Source organism: Saccopteryx leptura, chromosome 1, assembly GCF_036850995.1.
Source record: "Saccopteryx leptura isolate mSacLep1 chromosome 1, mSacLep1_pri_phased_curated, whole genome shotgun sequence".
Lineage (NCBI taxonomy): Eukaryota > Metazoa > Chordata > Mammalia > Chiroptera > Emballonuridae > Saccopteryx > Saccopteryx leptura.
Window position 1 is genome coordinate 74873914 of NC_089503.1, and position 17399 is coordinate 74891312.

The 17399-nt window shown below is 36.1% G+C and overlaps 1 protein-coding gene and 1 pseudogene across 2 annotated transcripts in view; both read right to left on the reverse strand.

Moving 5' to 3' along the window:
- Positions 1 to 465: 465 nt before the first annotated feature.
- The window catches only part of NOX4 (NADPH oxidase 4), a 191628-nt gene continuing 174694 nt past the window's right edge, over positions 466 to 17399 (reverse strand). For both annotated transcript variants that reach the window (XM_066370534.1, XM_066370543.1), the window contains exons 17-18: positions 16644 to 16744; positions 466 to 2799 (exon numbers count right to left, since the gene is read on the reverse strand). In XM_066370534.1, coding sequence (XP_066226631.1) covers positions 2679 to 2799; positions 16644 to 16744 — 222 coding nt within the window. In that variant the 3' untranslated portion in view covers positions 466 to 2678. The remainder of the gene's footprint in view (positions 2800 to 16643; positions 16745 to 17399) is intronic.
- LOC136389695 (glutaredoxin-3 pseudogene) lies at positions 6657 to 7790 on the reverse strand (annotated as a pseudogene).

Here is a 17399-nt window from a genome sequence, read left to right on the forward strand (position 1 = left end):
TTATAAAAATTGATAGTTTCTTCCAAAAATTAAAGAAAAGAAAGGTAGAGTTTTAAAAAATTCTTTAATGATGATAATTTTGTTCAGAAGTTCTTAAACGGGTCCTTGGTTTCTGGAGATTATGGGCCCCCAAGATTGTCTGTATCGTCTGTGTGTATGTCATGATATTCCTTTTTAATCATGTCCTCAAAGAGATACATTACCTAAAGAAGATTAACTGACTGCTGATCTAGTACAAATGAGAAATCCCAGAGTAAGTAGCAATTTTCCATAGCTACACCGTTAGCCAGTGACATTGATAGTCCCAGAACACAAATCCCTAAGGCTGCTCATACCAGTACACACTCAAATAGATGGTGTTTCTGCAGCTTGCATTATCTGATGAAGATACTCTGCCTGCTTTCTTTGTTACAGAGGTGAAGTAAACTTAGAGCAATTTTGAGAATACGACTTCAATTTTTTAAATTTATTTATTCATTTTTTTAGAGAGGAGAGAGAGAGACAGAGAGAGAGAGCAAGGAGAGAGAGAAGGGGGGAGGAGCTAGAAGCATCAACTCCCATATGTGCCTTGACCAGGCAAGCCCAGGGTTTCGAACCGGCAACCTCAGCATTTCCAGGTCGACGCTTTATCCACTGCGCCACCACAGGTCAGGCCCACTTCAATTTTAACTCTTATTGCCACCTAAACTACTGTTTTAAGACTTGTGTGACAAGAATTAGCCAGAGAGAAAGAATCCTTCAAAACAAAACAAAGCATTCTTCTACATGCATGATGAAGCTGAAGTTTCCATTCATATCTTACAGAAGCAAAAATTACCTACGTTAACACATTTGAACATCAACTGTAACTCAAAATAGGCAAAAAAAAAGCCTCATCTACAAAAGCAGACCTACTTACTCACAAAATTACTCTTCTTTGGAAAAATCTTCCACTTGTTTTACTGAAATTAGGTGTATTAATATAATCACTTAAATAAACTGATTAGTAGAGTCAGTATTGCACATCAAGCCTGCACTAAATTTCTTTTACTAGTTCTTTCTGTTGTGTTTTTATGAAAATTATTTTCAATTTAGAAACTTTTGCCAAATGTACTGTTTAGTAAATATATTCTTCATAACTGAATCTGCAGGAACATTGCACATTTCCCATGTCTTTTTCTGACTCACCTTCCACAGAATGGAGAAGAAATGATTTCAGAGAGAAAGAAATATCTGTAAGTACTATATTTATAGGCATTCAGTGCTGGATAGTTTAACATGTTTGATTGCTATTGGCGAATCAGAACAAAAAAAACCCAATACCATCTATCAGTTTATTTTGTATCATGCAAAACTTTAACATAGTCAAGACAAGTCATATTGCTGATGTCAGCAATGTGCTATATTTGATAGCAACTGATAGATGTCTACAAAACAAATCACTAAAATGTAAAAATGCCTTAATTCTTATGGTAGTAAAGTGATTCTTCCTGTGAGCCAAGAATATAACGGCCAGGGAACATGAACTGATAGGATCACACAGAGTGATCCCAATTATGACTTTAAACTCAATCATTCCCTATTGAGACCCAGAATACCAGATGGCGAAGCAATAATATGCTTGATTCTGAACTTCAATTTAAATAACTAATGAAGTATTTCATCTTGCATAGGAAGTAAAATACAGACTTCCTGGTAGGGATGTGACTACACTTTCAATGTCTTTAACATAACCAATGTGTGAAAAAGAGCTCTGTCTCAGTGACCACCGACAGACACAATGTCCTTTGGTCTCAAAGTGCAAATTAAGTAACTTAAGAGGCTAAAAACGAAGACAAACTATTTTGGGGAAAAAAAGTAAATAAAAATAATAGAGATCACAATGCTAGGAAGGGAAATAAAACTTAAAAGTCGATATAGCCCTTTAAAAATTATAGTAATAATATTTCCTCATTACTATGCAACAGTAATTGATTAAATAAATCAAGGGTGGAAATGGCTGATTAAATCATTGTGCTTAATGCATGCCAAGGGAGGAAAGATTTCCCTAGCTAGAGGGGAAGGAAGAAAGAATATATAAAAATAGATACTATATCAACATCTGTAGATGGTTCATTCAGCATAAATTCTACAGATATTAAGTAGAGGTATTAGCATCAGTAGTGAGGAAGATTAGATATTGACACAAAGTACCCGTATCAATAGAGAGTCTTGTGCTGTGTCTCCAAACATCTAATATATTTGCCTGGAGCTTTTCTAAATCGAAGCTACTTTGCTTATACTTATGTAGAAAATGTAATCTGAGTTTCAATGAATTTTTAATTTTGTTCAATCTTGCATTTGTTCAACCAAAAACAATTTAAAGAGGACCAAGGCTATCAGCCTCACAGTGAGCAAGCTTAGCTGCTCACTAGGGAGTTCTAGGATCTGCCATAAAAATCAACAGTGCACATCTAATAGTTTTCATTTGAGCATTGAAAAGTGAATCACCACATCAAATATTCTTCAGGGCCTCTTTGGTTTTCAGATTAAACATGTAACTTGACCCGTCATGTTGCCACATTCTCTGTATTTCCATTTTAAATAATCATAAATAAAAAAGCCTTGCTACTCTTTGGCATGACATAGCTGTTTGAATTTCAAAGTCTTAGAAATTGCACTAATTCCTTCTTTAGAGTCCTGGTTTATTGTAAAGGTTTTCAGCTGAAAGATTCTTTATTGTATTCAAATCTTGTCCCATACGAGTTGTTCTGGTTACTCAGTTTATGAAGAGTCTTAGAAATTGAGCTGGGTCCACAGCAAAAAACACCAAGTGTTTTCCTGGGAAGAAAGAGGGAGAAAATGAAAAATCAGGTGAAAAATTTGGCAGAACATGACAAGTAGTATGCTTTATGAGCATGCATAAAGTATTAACAAAGTTAATTTCTTGCTGCTTGGCCTACTAAAATCAATTTTTCTATTATTCCCAAATGTAAGTTATCATCTGAAAGATATTTTATTGTCCTTATGCTTTTCATTCTAGAATTTAGGATAATTCAAAGACTGTGACTGTGAGCACATATTTGCTTATTATCAGACCAACAATGAGCAGTCTGCCTTAGCCTTTTCATTACATGCCATTGGTTGAGGACAGAAACTAAAGCAAGAAGAGCAGTTGATAGATGTTCACCCATACTATATCATGTCAATATTCTCATAGCTGTTCTATGTACATTGTTCCTAAAGATCCCATAAATTTGCATGGGCAATGATGAATATAAGAAGAGAAAGAAAATCTAATTACCAATTTGAAAGAAAATTTTAAGTGACTAATTTATATCCATATTAAAATTTAAAAAACATATTAATCTGGATACATTTTCTTTTTCATTTATGCACTACAATAATTGTAACAAATGACAAACAAGTTTTATTATTTGCTAACATAAAATTTTAGTAGGTACATTATACATATCCCTAACAAAAGACTAAATAAATCCCAGGAAATAACAAATATTTCACAATAATCTCGCTCCACATTTATTGACTTGCTGGAATTCTCTGTAGGATATCAAAAATGATTAACAATTCATATATCTTGGACAAATACAGTATGTTTTCATTGCCTGAAAATAACTGGTGCTGAAAAATAAAAAGGACAGTGGCTCTATTTAAGTGGGTACCAAAAATTTATAACAAACACTGAAAAAGGATTTTACTAAAACTTTCATCTGAAATAAATCATATAAAATTCATATGAAAATAAATCAAAGAACTATGAAAATAAAGCTTTCACTTGCAGTGATGATTGAGTAATAGGGACTAGTTTTACCCTTTGGCATTAAAAAAACTAGAAAAAATGATATATGAAACAAGTATTTTCAGATACTGGACAAGAGGCAGAAGAGAACACTGATTTCTAAGAAAGAGAAAAAAAAGGTGAGTCAGCAACTGTCTCTGCTTATGGACTGAAGGCAAGCTACTGTCTGCATACAAAAGGGGGAAAGTCAGGCATGGATGAGCGGCCTCACTGAGATGAAGAGACAAAGAATAAAATTTGTGGAGGCCAAAATAGCTAGAATTTGTAGAGAAGAACATGGGTGGGAAGAGATATCTACAGAAAGAAATTCTGGAGATCTATCAAGGAGTATCCTTATGGCTTGGGCTGAGTACTGATTTGCTCATGTGTGAGAAAAGAATCATATGAATTTTGGTAAAGAACTATCAGGGAGTAGTAAGTAAAACAAAATCCCGACTTTATACAAGGTTGTGAATAACTTGTATTTCCACAAGTCACAATGGAAAGATCTGTATATAATAGGCAATGGACAATGGGTAGTCTTCCAGAAAGGTACCACCTTATTTGCAAAAAGTAGAGTAGATATTGGTAAAATCAGTCTTCAGTTGGTGGCTGCTCTAGATCAATACTAACAGTTATTACAAGCAAGCCTTGACAAAAATCAAACTAAACCCAGGTAACAAAACATTATGCCAGAAATAAATCCAACGATATTGAAAAGAAAAAATCAAAATTTGGCATTTTACATCTAAATTTCATAATGCCCAATATCCAATCAAAAATTACCAGGAACCTATAGAGCAAGAAATTATGAACTATAACTAGGAGTCACCCCCCTCACCCAATCCATGTGCTGAATCTCTAACCCCTAGTACAGCGGTTCTCAACCTGTGGGTCGTGACCCCGGCGGGGGTCTAACAACCAAAACACAAAGGTCGCGACCCACAGGTTGAGAACCGCTGCCCTAGTACTTCAGAATGTAGCTGTACTTGGAGATAGGGCCTTTAAACATGTGATTAAGTTAAAATAAGGCTGTCAGAGTGGAATCTATTTCCATCTGACTACAGACAGTCTCCAGGTTATGAACAAAATAGGTTCTGTAGGTTTGTTCTGAAGTTGAGTTTGCATGTAAGTTGGAACAGGTACATTTACCTATTAAATGCAACTTAGATGTTTGTTTTAATGCAGTATTTATTTTTACCTTTATGTGGATATAAATACTTAAACATTTTCAAATACAATCTTAAACAATTTGGACGGCGCAGAAGATAATGGACTTGTTGAAGAGGATGGGACTGGTGTGGAGAGTCAGGGTTTAATTAAGTTGGCATCAAGGGAGGTTTGTACAGAGCTTTTCTTTTCCTCAACATAAATGGCCCTGTGGCATCTCAGGCCTTTGGTAACTGTACAGTAAGCTCTGGTGAACCTCTCTGTATTAGGATCTTGTTCTTCTAACTTTGTCATTCCTGTTTCAATCAGACTAAAGCATCATCTCACTCTTCTGTGGAAAACATTTTTGGTTCTGGAGTTTCTAGGTCCCTGTTTTCTTCCCTAAATGCTATCATCTGCTGCTCTAGTCCCACAAGGTCTCCATTGGTTAGTTCTTTGCCATGGGAGTCAAGTAACTCTACGATATCATTTTCACTGATGTCCAACTGCAGTTGATTACCAATAGCTTTATGGTGCTATGTTTGTAAGTACGAGTTGTATGTAAATTAAATGTTTGTAACTTGAGGTTTACTGTAGTATCTTTATATAGAAGAGGAAATGTGAATACACAAAGAGACACAAGAGATACACATACACAGAGGCAATTAGAGGGTGGTCAACTGTAAGCCAAAGAAGGAGGTCTCAGAGGAAATTAATAGGCTGGCATCTTGATCTTAGACACCCCCTGCCCCAGTCTCCAGAACTGTGAGAGAAATTATTTCTACTATTTAATCCACTCAGTCTGTGGGATAGTGTTATATAAGCCCTAACAAACTAATACAAGGAGAAAGATTAGTCAATAAAAAAAGGCCTAGAATGATAGGAATGATGAAATTATCAGATATAGTTACTGAAACAATGATGAGAAACATGGTTCATATGTTCAAAGATAAGCATCAACATGATGAGAAGAGAAATAGAATATTTTTAAAGGCCTAAATGGAAATTTTAATGATCAAATGCAATGTTTAAAATGATAACTATTCTGTGGGTTAATGGAAGAACAGGCACTGATGAAGAAAACAAAAGTAAACATGAAGGCAGCACTAGAATCTATCAAAATGGAAGCACACCCTATGGGACAATCAGCTAGTTTAAAGTACAGTAAATGTAACCATAGTCCCAACAATGACAAACGACAGAAAGAAAACGGAAAAAGAAAATTAAATAACTAATTGACAACATTTTTTCAAGTTTAACAAAAACAAACACATAGATCCAAGAATACAATGACCCTCAAGAAGAACACACAAAGAAAATCATATAAGGCAACTGCAAGTAAAACTCTGAAAGTACATGACAAAGAGAAAAACATAAAAGCAGCCAGAGGAGGAAAAAGACAAATTACAAATAATTAGCAGAAGATGAAAGATGGATTTTTTCTCACAAGCTATGCAAGTCAGAAGGCAAGGAAATGATGTCTTCAAAGTGCTGAACGACAAAAGAAAAAGTCATCTATTCTATACCAACCAAATTCTTTTTTCAAAAAATTAAATTTGAAGATGTTTATTGCATTCTACTGTTAGTGAAAAAAAAAATACATTTATTTAACACAACCTTGTAGAGTACACAGAGAAAGGCTGCGGGAGAAGCCTTTCCTCCTCCTCTTCCTCCTCCATGCCTGACCACTGACTTATGAGCTGCTCCTCTGTAATCATTTCCTACACCAGTTAGGTACCATGTTTAACATTTATGACTTTTCTTTTTTTGGTGGAGGCAACTATTCACTATTTTCTTTCAGTTCCTTAACAATGTCCGGCCCTCCAACAAGCTCCCCTTTCACACACAGCTGAGAGTATGCAGGCAAATTGGAATATGTTTTAAATTTTTGCAGAATTGTTTCATCCTCCAATATATCAAATATCTTATTTTCAACACCAGTACTATTTAGTATTTCCAGAATTTGTTTGTTGAGTCCCATTCAGCTTCCTGTTTGTTTCCTTTAATACAGAGCATCACAGAAGCTTTATTGGTCAATACTTTGAGCCTTTCTTCTATTTGGAGAGCTTTGGGGTAAATTGTATCTAGTTATCCAGATGCTTCCCACTCCTTAACCATGTCAAGTCCTCCTATGAGCTCACCAGAGATGTAGAGCTGGGGGTGGGCAGGCCAATTGGAATAGGTTTTGAGGCCCTGACAAACTTCTTGTTCTGAGAACATTTCAAAACTGCTAAACTGAATGATGTGTTTGCTGAGCATTTCCACCACCTGCTTGCTGAAACTGCAGCGTGCTCCCGCAAGTCCCTTTCATTAACAGCAGGCCGAGGGCAGCAAGTGTTACTTGAGGGGAAGGCTCAGGTCTTCTTCAGGGCATTCATTACCACTGGATGGGAAGGAGCCCATGGATGCGTGTTGCTGAACTTTTTTGGTCAACTCTAGGGCATGTGTACCATCTAATTCAGGGGTCTCAAACTCGCGGCCCGCGGGCCACATGCGACCCGCCCACCAATTTTGTGCGGCCCGCAGACTAATCAAACTTCGTGGATTAGTCTGCGGGCCAGTCTGCGGCCGCACAAAATTGGTGGGCGGGCCACGAGTTTGAGACCCCTGAAACGGAAAGGTGGAAACGGAACTAATTTCATATTTTTCAGATCCTTCAGGAAGAACTTCAGTTTCCAACTCCACAAATAAAACTTGGGGGTGTTCTTTGGCTAATTTTGCCATCACATCATTCATTTGATCCCATTGGGGAGCCCATAGTGCCCCAAAATGGGCCACAAGGTGGGGGTACATGGCTTTGAGGTACAGCAGCTGATCAGAATGTGGAGTGGAACCGACCTCTATCCACCACTGCTGCCTCCTCCGCAGCCGTCCCAGTCCTCATCTGCCGTGACCTGGCAGCTCTATACCAAGCAAATTCCTTTCTTTTTTAAAAAATTCTTTGTTTAGAAAGGGGATAGGAAAAGAGAGAGAAAGAGAGAGAGAGAGAGAGAGAAAGGGGGAGGAGCAGGAAAGCATCAACTCCCATATGTGCTTTGATCAGGCAAGCCAAAGGTTTCCGACCAGTGACCTCAGTGTTCCAGGTGGATGCTTTATCCACTGTGCCACCACAAGTCAGGCCCAAGCAAATTCTATAGCAAACAAAAATAACTTTCAAAAGTGAAGATGGAATACAAACTTTTTGAACCAAAGGTAAGAGAATTCATTGTCAGCAAACCAGCACTATAAGATACATTAAAGGAAATTCTTTAGGAAGAAGAATGAAATCAGAAGGAAATTTAAATATACCCCAAAAGAGTAAGAGGGCCAAAATGGTGAAATCTGTAAATAAATATAAAGTATAGTTTACTTGATTTTGAATCTCTTTAAAATATAACTGGTGTTTAAAACAAATGCAATAACAATACATTATGAAGTTTATAGCATATTTGAATGTAAGTAGAGTAAGAACAAAAGCCAAGAAGATGCAGAGGTAATAGAGGTAATGAAGTGATACAACATTATCTGAAGTCTACTGTGATGAGCTAATGAGGCACACTGTAAACCTAAAATGTTTCTCCAATTTCCGCTTTCTCAGAATCACCTGAGAACTTCACAGACCACAGATAGCTGAGCCTGTTCCCTAGAGCTTCAGATTTAGTAGATCTTGGACAGGGCTTAAGAACTTGCTTTTCTAACAATTCCCAGTCAATGTTGATTCAAGGAATGTAGTTTGGAAAACAATGCCTTAACAGAAATCACTAAAAGCAGACAGAAAAGTATGGGTAATATGCCAATACAGGGGGAAAAATGGAATCATAAAAAATAATCCAAAAGGGAACAGGTAAAGGAAAGGAAAAAAGTAGAAAAGAACGAAATAAATAGAAAACTATAATAAATTGCAATATTTAAACACAACCAAAGGAATCAAAATACTCAGTGGGGAAAAGGTAGTCTTGTCAAAAAATGGTGTTGGAGGCCCTGGCCGGTTGGCTCAGCGGTAGAGCGTCGGCCTAGTGTGCGGAGGACCCGGGTTCGATTCCCGGCCAGGGCACACAGGAGAAGCGCCCATTTGCTTCTCCACCCCTCCGCCGCAGTTTCCTCTCTGTCTCTCTCTTCCCCTCCCGCAGCCAAGGCTCCATTGGAGCAAAGATGGCCCGGGCGCTGGGGATGGCTCTGTGGCCTCTGCCCCAGGCGCTAGAGTGGCTCTGGTCGCAATATGGCGACGCCCAGGATGGGCAGAGCATCGCCCCCTGGTGGGCAGAGCGTCGCCCCATGGTGGGCGTGCCGGGTGGATCCCGGTCGGGCGCATGTGGGAGTCTGTCTGACTGTCTCTCCCCGTTTCCAGCTTCAGAAAAATGAAAAAAAAAAAAAAAAAATGGTGTTGGGAAAACTGAATATTTACATGCAAAAAATGAAACTGGATCCCTATCTTATGCAGCTCAGAAAATTAACTTGAAAATAATTCAAGACATAAATTTAAAACAGGAAACCATCAAATTCATAGGAGAAAACTTACAGAAATTGCTCCCTGACATTGGTCTAAGCCAGTGGTGGTCAACCTGGTCCCTACCACCCACTAGTGGGCATTCCAGCTTTCATGGTGGGTGGTAGTGGAGCAACCAAAGTATAAATAAAAAGATAGATTTAACTATAATAAGTTGTTTAATAAAGATCTATTCTGCCAAACTTAGTGAAAATCTGACATAAAGTACTTGGTAAGTAATTATTATTATATGTTTTAACTTGCTGTAACTCTGCTTTATAAATTTTATAAAGTAAAGTTACTTCCCTACTTTATAAATCACCATTACTGTGGAACTGGTGGGTGGTTAGAAAATTTTACTACTAACAGAGATACAAAAGTGGGCGGTATGTATAAAAAGGTTGACTACCCCTGGTAAGCAATGATTTCATGACACCAAAACAACAAAGCAAAACCAAACCAATGGGACTCCATCAGATTACACAACGGCTACACAATAAAAGAAATGAAAGGCAACCTATGAAATGGGAGAATGGGAGACAGTATTTCCAAACTACATATCTGATAAGGGGTTAATATCCAAAATATACATATAAATTATACAACTTATCTGCAAACATATGTATTAAAAAAGGCAAAGAACCCTGAATAGACATTTTTACAAGGAGATATTCAAATGGCCAACAGGTACATAAAAAAGTCTTGAACATCACTAATTATCAAGAAAATGCCAATCAAAACCCAATCAGAAGATAGCACCTCATATCTGTTAGAATGGCTATCATCAAAAAGAGATAACAAGTGTTGGAGAGGATGTAAAGAAAAGGAAACCCTTGGGCACTGTTAATGGAAATGTAAATTGATACAGCCACTATGGAAAACGGTATAAAGGTTCCTCAAAAAATTAAAAATAGAATAACCTTATTATCCAAATTCTAAGTGTTCTCATCACAAGAAAAAAAAATTTTTTTTTTCTTTCCCTTATTGTATCTGTATGAGATGATGAATGTTCACTAAACCTTTTGTGGTATCATTTTACAATATATGTGAATCAGAACATCAAGCTGGCCGGTTGGCTCGGTGGTAGAGCGTCGGCCTGGCGTTCAGGAGTCCCGGGTTTGATTCCCGGCCAGGGCACACAGGAGAAGCGCCCATCTGCTTCTCCACCCCTCCCCCCCTCCTTCCTCTCTTGTCTCTCTTCCCCTCCCGCAGCCAAGGCTCCATTGGAGCAAAGTTGGCCCGGGCGCTGAGGATGGCTCTGTGGCCTCTGCCTCAGGTGCTAGAAAGGCTCTGGTCGCAACAGAGCGACACCCCGGATGGGCAGAGCATCGCCCCCTGGTGGGCGTGCCGGGTGGATCCTGGTCGGGAGCATGTGGGAGTCTGACTACCTCCCCGTTTCTGGCTTCGGAAAAAAAAAAACAAAAACAAAAAAAAACATCAAGCTGTACACTTTAAACCTATACCATGAGTAATGTCAATTATTTCTCAAAAAAAAAAAGAAATGTAAAAAAAAAAAAAGAAATTAAAAAAAAAAAGCAAATAAAAAAGACAGAAGGTAGTGTTAGTGAGGGATGTGAAAAAAAACCCTTGTACACTACTGGTAGAAATGCAAATTGTTTCAGCCTTTATTGGAAAACAGTATGAATGTTCCTCAGAGAACTAAAAATAAAATACTATCCAGCAATCCCTTTTATGAGTATATAACAAAAAAAATAAAATCACTATCTTGAAGAGATATCTGCACCACCATGTTCACTACAGCACTATTTATTCAATACAATAGCCAAAGCATAGAAATTAACTTTAGTGTCCACTGATGAATGAACAGATTTTAAAAAATGAGAAGTGATGTGATATGTATCTATATATAAATATACACACATGTTAAAATATTATTCACCCATAGAAAAGAAAGTAATCCTGCCATTTGTAACATGTATGAACCTTGAAGACATTAATCTAAGTGAAATACATTAAACAGAGAAAGGCAAATACTGTATGATCTTATTTTTATGTGGAATCTAAAAACAAAAACAAAAACAAAAAACTCACAAACTCAGAAATGGAGAGCAGAATAGTAGTTGCCAGGAGCAGGTTGGGGAAGTAGGAAGAAGAGGAAGGTAGACACAGGGTCACAAACTTTGAGTTGGAATAGGAATGAGTTCTGGAGATTACAGCATGGTGACTAAACATTCTCTGTCAACACTGCATTATTACAAGATAACATTTTTTCTTGTCTTTTACAAGACAACTATAGAGGGAGTTTTTCAAATTTGCCAGATTTTGTAGAGGACTTTCTTAAATACCTCTGAATAAAATCATTGTTTTTAAAGCACACATATATCATCTTTTTTTATTTTTAACATTTTAGTTTTCAACTGTTAACTAGTTTAACTCTAGGAGATTTTTGTGTAATTTGAGGAGTTCCCCAATGTCATTTTCACTAACTGAATGAAATCCTACAAATTTTAAAGTTCTACAATGAATTTTTTTCAATCATTTGCGCTAAGTTCACATTAGGTTGTGGCAATCTAACAATTATCTGAAAAGTCATCTACAAAAACTTTGCTGAGTGGGTAGAGAAATACTTAGAAGCCAAGCAGACAATGTTTGGGAGCAGATGGAACTAGTTTTATAAATGTTCAGTATATTTGTGTATATTTTTCTCTTATACCAATATGAGTTTTTCCATGCAGATTTGTAAGTGAGGGATTTCATATGACAGTTTATTCTCCTTAGAGATTATTCACTCCTTGTATTCACTCCAGAGGTTTGAGTGACTTGACCCAGGAACACTGGAGAAAATATGACAGATCAAAACTAGGTCTTCTTAATTGTGATTATTTCTGAAATACCATGAGATAGCAAAATATAGATAGGGTCTCAGACATTTTGCCCAATCCCAGAGTAGTAATTCTCTTCCCCAAAGTTTAAATAAAGTTAATTATTTATTTCTCCTTTTGCATAATGCATAAATTCAACTTTTTTGATATATATTTTTATTATAACTAGTAGGAAACTGGATTTTGATTAGGCATGACAAACAATTTTCTGACAGATTGTTAAATACTGAATGGTTTATAAAATAATATGTGGAATATCTATGTTTTTTTAAAATTAGTTGTTGAAACTTTTAGCATAGTACAGTTAACATTCTTCTGCAATGTACATAATGAGCATGATGACTTCTTGAAACACCTCACTGTCCCCAAGAGGGACACAGTAAGACTGCCACTTTTTCTATTCAGGATGATGCTCTCAGTAAAGCACAGAGAACTTTACAGTCGGAAGATATAGGTTCATGTCTGAAATCCGACTCATTAACCATAGCTGTAGATAAATCATTATCTTTTAGGACCGTAGCTTCTTCATTTATAAAATAATGATGAAGGCAGGGTGACTTCAAAGCTCCTTCACATTCCTTAAACATGTAACACTTTCATATAATTTATTTTCTGAATTTAAAGAAGCCACTCAAGGAAGGAGTGCAAAGTAAATTGAGTATAAATTAATTCAGCCTTTTGGCTTTGGTAGGACAGTATTGAAATGTGCACACCCTTTGATTCAGCAATTCCATTTCAAGGACCTTACCTACTGCAATATTCTCACAAGCACATGAGAAGGTATGTGCAAAGATAATTACTATAACACTGTTTGTAACAGAAAAGGCTGGAGGCAACCCAAATATCCATAAACAGGATAGTAATGGCCATGTTATCTGCATTCTAGAATACTGGTGAGATATAACTACATTAAAATTATTCATGGACAATATATAGTGTATCTGAAAAAGACTAAATTGAAGAATTTGATATTATAGAATAATTAAGTTTATTAATATTAAGTTTTATATTTTCAATGCATATTTTAAACATGTGCATTCATGTATATACATATACTTATGTACTTATATAAATGTATAGGTATTTATATATGTATATGTATAATACTTATATGTGTATGCATACTTTACAAGTATGTGTATATATAAGTATACATGTGTGTGTATGTATGCCAAGGAATACTTAATCCAATTTAAACTTGTATTTTATGTTGTTTATTAAACAAATACCTTCTGGTTTAATGAATAATCACTTTCTAAAAACTAAATTGTAGCCCAGCAAACAGTATTAAAATAATTTATATCTTTCTTCTCTATTTCTCTCTCTCTATATATATTTTTGATATAATTGATGTACATGTGGTTAACCAAAATTATACATCTAATATGAACCTTTCTAAAATATTACCCTTTTCTAGTTATTAAAACCTTAAGATGTTAATTTTTATTCAAACTGTGCTACATAAAAATTCCTTTAAAAATAATGCATTTGCTTGCCTGGTCAAGGCACATATGGGAGTTGATGCTTCCAGCTCCTCCCCCCTTCTCTCTCTCTGTCTCTCTCTCCCCTCTCTCCCTCTCTGTCTCTCTCTCCTCTCTAAAAATGAATAAATAAATAAATAATTAAAAAAATAATAATAAAAAATTTTTTTAAAAAATAAAAATAATGCATTTGCCTGACCAGGCGGTGGCACAGTGAATAGAGTGTCGGACTGGGATGCGGAGGACCCAGGTTCACAACCCCGAGGTCATCAGCTTGAGCGCGGGCTCATCTGGTTTGAGCAAAGCTCACCAGCTTGGACCCAAGGTTGCTGGCTCAAGCAAGGGGTTACTCAGTCTGCTGTAGCCCCACAATCAAGGTCAAGGCACATATGAGAAAGCAATCAATGAACAACTAAGGTGTCGCAACGAAAAGCTAATGATTGATGCTTCTTATCTCTCTCTGTTCCTGTCTATCTGTCCCTATCTATCCCTCTCTCTGACTTCCTGTCTCTGTAAAAAAAATAAATAAATAAAATAAAATAATAATGCATTTTAGGTGCCTGCCTAGAGCAAATACAGAAAGTGAAAGTGTTGTACACAATGTCAACAGTAGGTGGTGCACATTTACTCATTTTAATCTAGCATGCTGTCTGAATAAAATAGAAAACCAAATAAACACATAAAATACCCCTAAATCATGAACAAAATAACAAATGAGAAACCTTAAGAAATAACCAAAGAAACAATCCCAATCTAATTTCCTGTCCTCTACTGTTTTGGTTGCAGAATGAAGCGCGCGCGCGCGCACACACACACACACACACACACACAAAATGCTCCAAAACTATCAAGTTTTTAAGCAGTACACTTTAGAACCTAATAAAAGAATGCTTATCAGAGGTCAGTTAAACGTCACTAAAAAGGAATAAGTGGTCTGTGGTGCACAGCAAAACTCCAGTGAGTATGACAAAATGATCACGAATAAGGTGGACAATATTGGGAAAAGACAGTAAAGAATATAACCAAAACTGGATTGACTTGTATTTTATTCTATTGGTCACCTTTAACTGGGGCCCTGCATATTATACAGAACCTCTTCAGCCCCAACCTACTTCTTCAAGGGAAGAGAATACAGAAGTGATTTCAAACATGGCTGATATCTGAATTACATGAGTATACATTCCTTTTTAAATTTTGCTTTTGGGGCTCCATGCTGTAATTCCTAAAACAAAATCTCTGAAGATAGAGGTAAGGGCCATGATGAATCAGTAATTCTTTCAATACATTATGTTCATCCATGAATTCATAACTTGGTTTTTTTTTTTGTATTTTTCTGAAGTTGGAAACAGGTAGGCAGTCAGACAGACTTCCGCATATGCCCAACCAGGATCCACCCTGCATGCCCACCAGTGGGCGATGCTCCACCCATCTGGGGAATTGCTCCACTGCAACCAGAGCCATTCTAGTGCCTGAGGCAGAAGCCATGGAGCCATCCTTAGCACCCAGGCCAACTTTACTCCCATGGAGCCTTGGCTGTGGGAGGGGAAGAAAGAAATAGAGAGAAAGGAGACAGGGAAGGGTGGAGAAGCAGATGGGCCGTTCTCCTTGTGCCCTGGCCGGGAATCGAACCTGGAACTTCCACAAGATGGGCCAACGCTCTACCGCTGACCCAACTGGCCAGGGCCATAACTTGGTATTTCTTAAAAAAAACCTCTCCATCTCATAATATGTCTCATTCATTTACAAATATCCTTTTTATATTTATCAAAATATATATTTGAAATTATGAATTAATCAACTGTATACTAATTATACTGATAAGTACAAAATGATAACTCAATCCAGAAGAAAAAACTTAACACCTGAGCTTTAGGGGCAAAGGAAATTTCAAAGGTCAAATCATCAACTTATATGCATTCTTGTTGCAGAAAAATGTTTAGGTTAGCAATAAAAACATAATCAGTTCAAATATAAAAATATATTGGATTTTCATGAAATTTTGCAGGTTAATCAGGATAAAAATACAAGTTCAAGTAGAAAAAAATGGTGTATAATTGTCAACTAATAATGAAAGCTTGTTTGTGTATTTATAATATATGACGTTGGGTATCAAGAAACTAATATTTAGATCCAGTAGATAAGTTTAAAATAGTTACATTAATTATTAAATGTCAATATCTGCACTATGATAGAAATTACAGCCTTTGCAACTCTTTAACCTTATAATAAAACTATTTAAATGTCAACTTTAAAATGTGTGAATGGGAATATGGTATTCAAAATGCTTGTAGATTTTTTGTAGATTATTGTCTTACACTATAATAAGCTTATAGAATGCAAGTGGATTGTCTACTACATACCCTAAAATAAATGCTTTCTTTTATCAATAATCTCTTCAGATCATAGATACACAGTCCATAATGCTAAGGTTCTTTAGAATTATAGCTTCCAAAAAAAAATACGTTTAAAAATATTCTTAACTTAGGGATTGCAAATAACAACTGAAAGTTATTTTTTAAATGTATTCATTTTTTAAATAGGTACAAAAACTAATTTTTAAGTGTATTTTTACATTAAAATTATTTGTAGAGTTACCTTGTTAGCAAGATATTTTTGAAAAACTTTTCCAAGGATCAGCTGATATATGCTGTGGGAATGAATACTCATTTTAATATGAGTCTATGCAAATTTAAAAGTAGGTAGAAGAATCTAGCTCATAAATAATGTATATAGCATTTCTAAGAGAAATTTTAATTATTTGCCATAACACATCCATGAGGTGGTCCCTGCTTTCCTTCCTCCTTTGATAGTGATAATTGAGTGTTTAAGTGGCTTTCTAATTTGTAAACCCATTACTAATTCATCTTTAAAAACTTCATGTAATGACTTGGGAATATTTTAATTTGATCATTAGCCACATGTCAAATTTTCTGAGGAACAGTACTTACCCTCTGTTACATTTTGCTATTTCATCAAACAGGAGTTTCCACCGAGGACGCCCAATGTAAAGTCTTGAATTCAATGCTTGATATTTTTCTCCAATTATTTTCTGTCACAAAGAAAGCATTATATTTTATATGACACTGAGTTGGCAAATTACCCGTTTCTCTAACATCATTGCGGCTGGTGCTGTGGCTCCCCACCTAACTGCTGTGGTATAAAGAATACAAGTACCAAATGGCAATCTATTAAGGACAGTCAGTTAGAACATCATTTCCTCTAAAATCCATTCTCTTCTTGAATGCCATTATTACCAGTGGCTGATTTCCTTCATTTTTAAACAACTCCAATGTTTAAAAATGCATTCTAATTGCCTACTCTCAAAAAAGAAACCTCAGAGACTCAGCACATAAACGTTATTGAATTGTTTTTGCACTGCAAATGCAGTTGTCATATTTGGCACATTATATGAGTAAAATACTACAAATTGTAATAATAAATTTGGGGAAATGATTTTAGTCAAGACAGCTTAAGACAGGAGAGCTCTGAATTTTTGGTCTATCAACAAATAACTCTAATGAACTGGTGCTGGCAATGAACAAAATATGAGCTCTGAAGACCAGAAGGAAGTGAGAAGAGAGGAGAAAATGATTGAGTTCCAGGCAGACAAACTGAGAAGCACATACAATGTATGCTCTGTACTTTAATCACAGCAATACCGTGAGGAATAATGATATTGACTTGCTTAATGAGAGTAGTAAAAT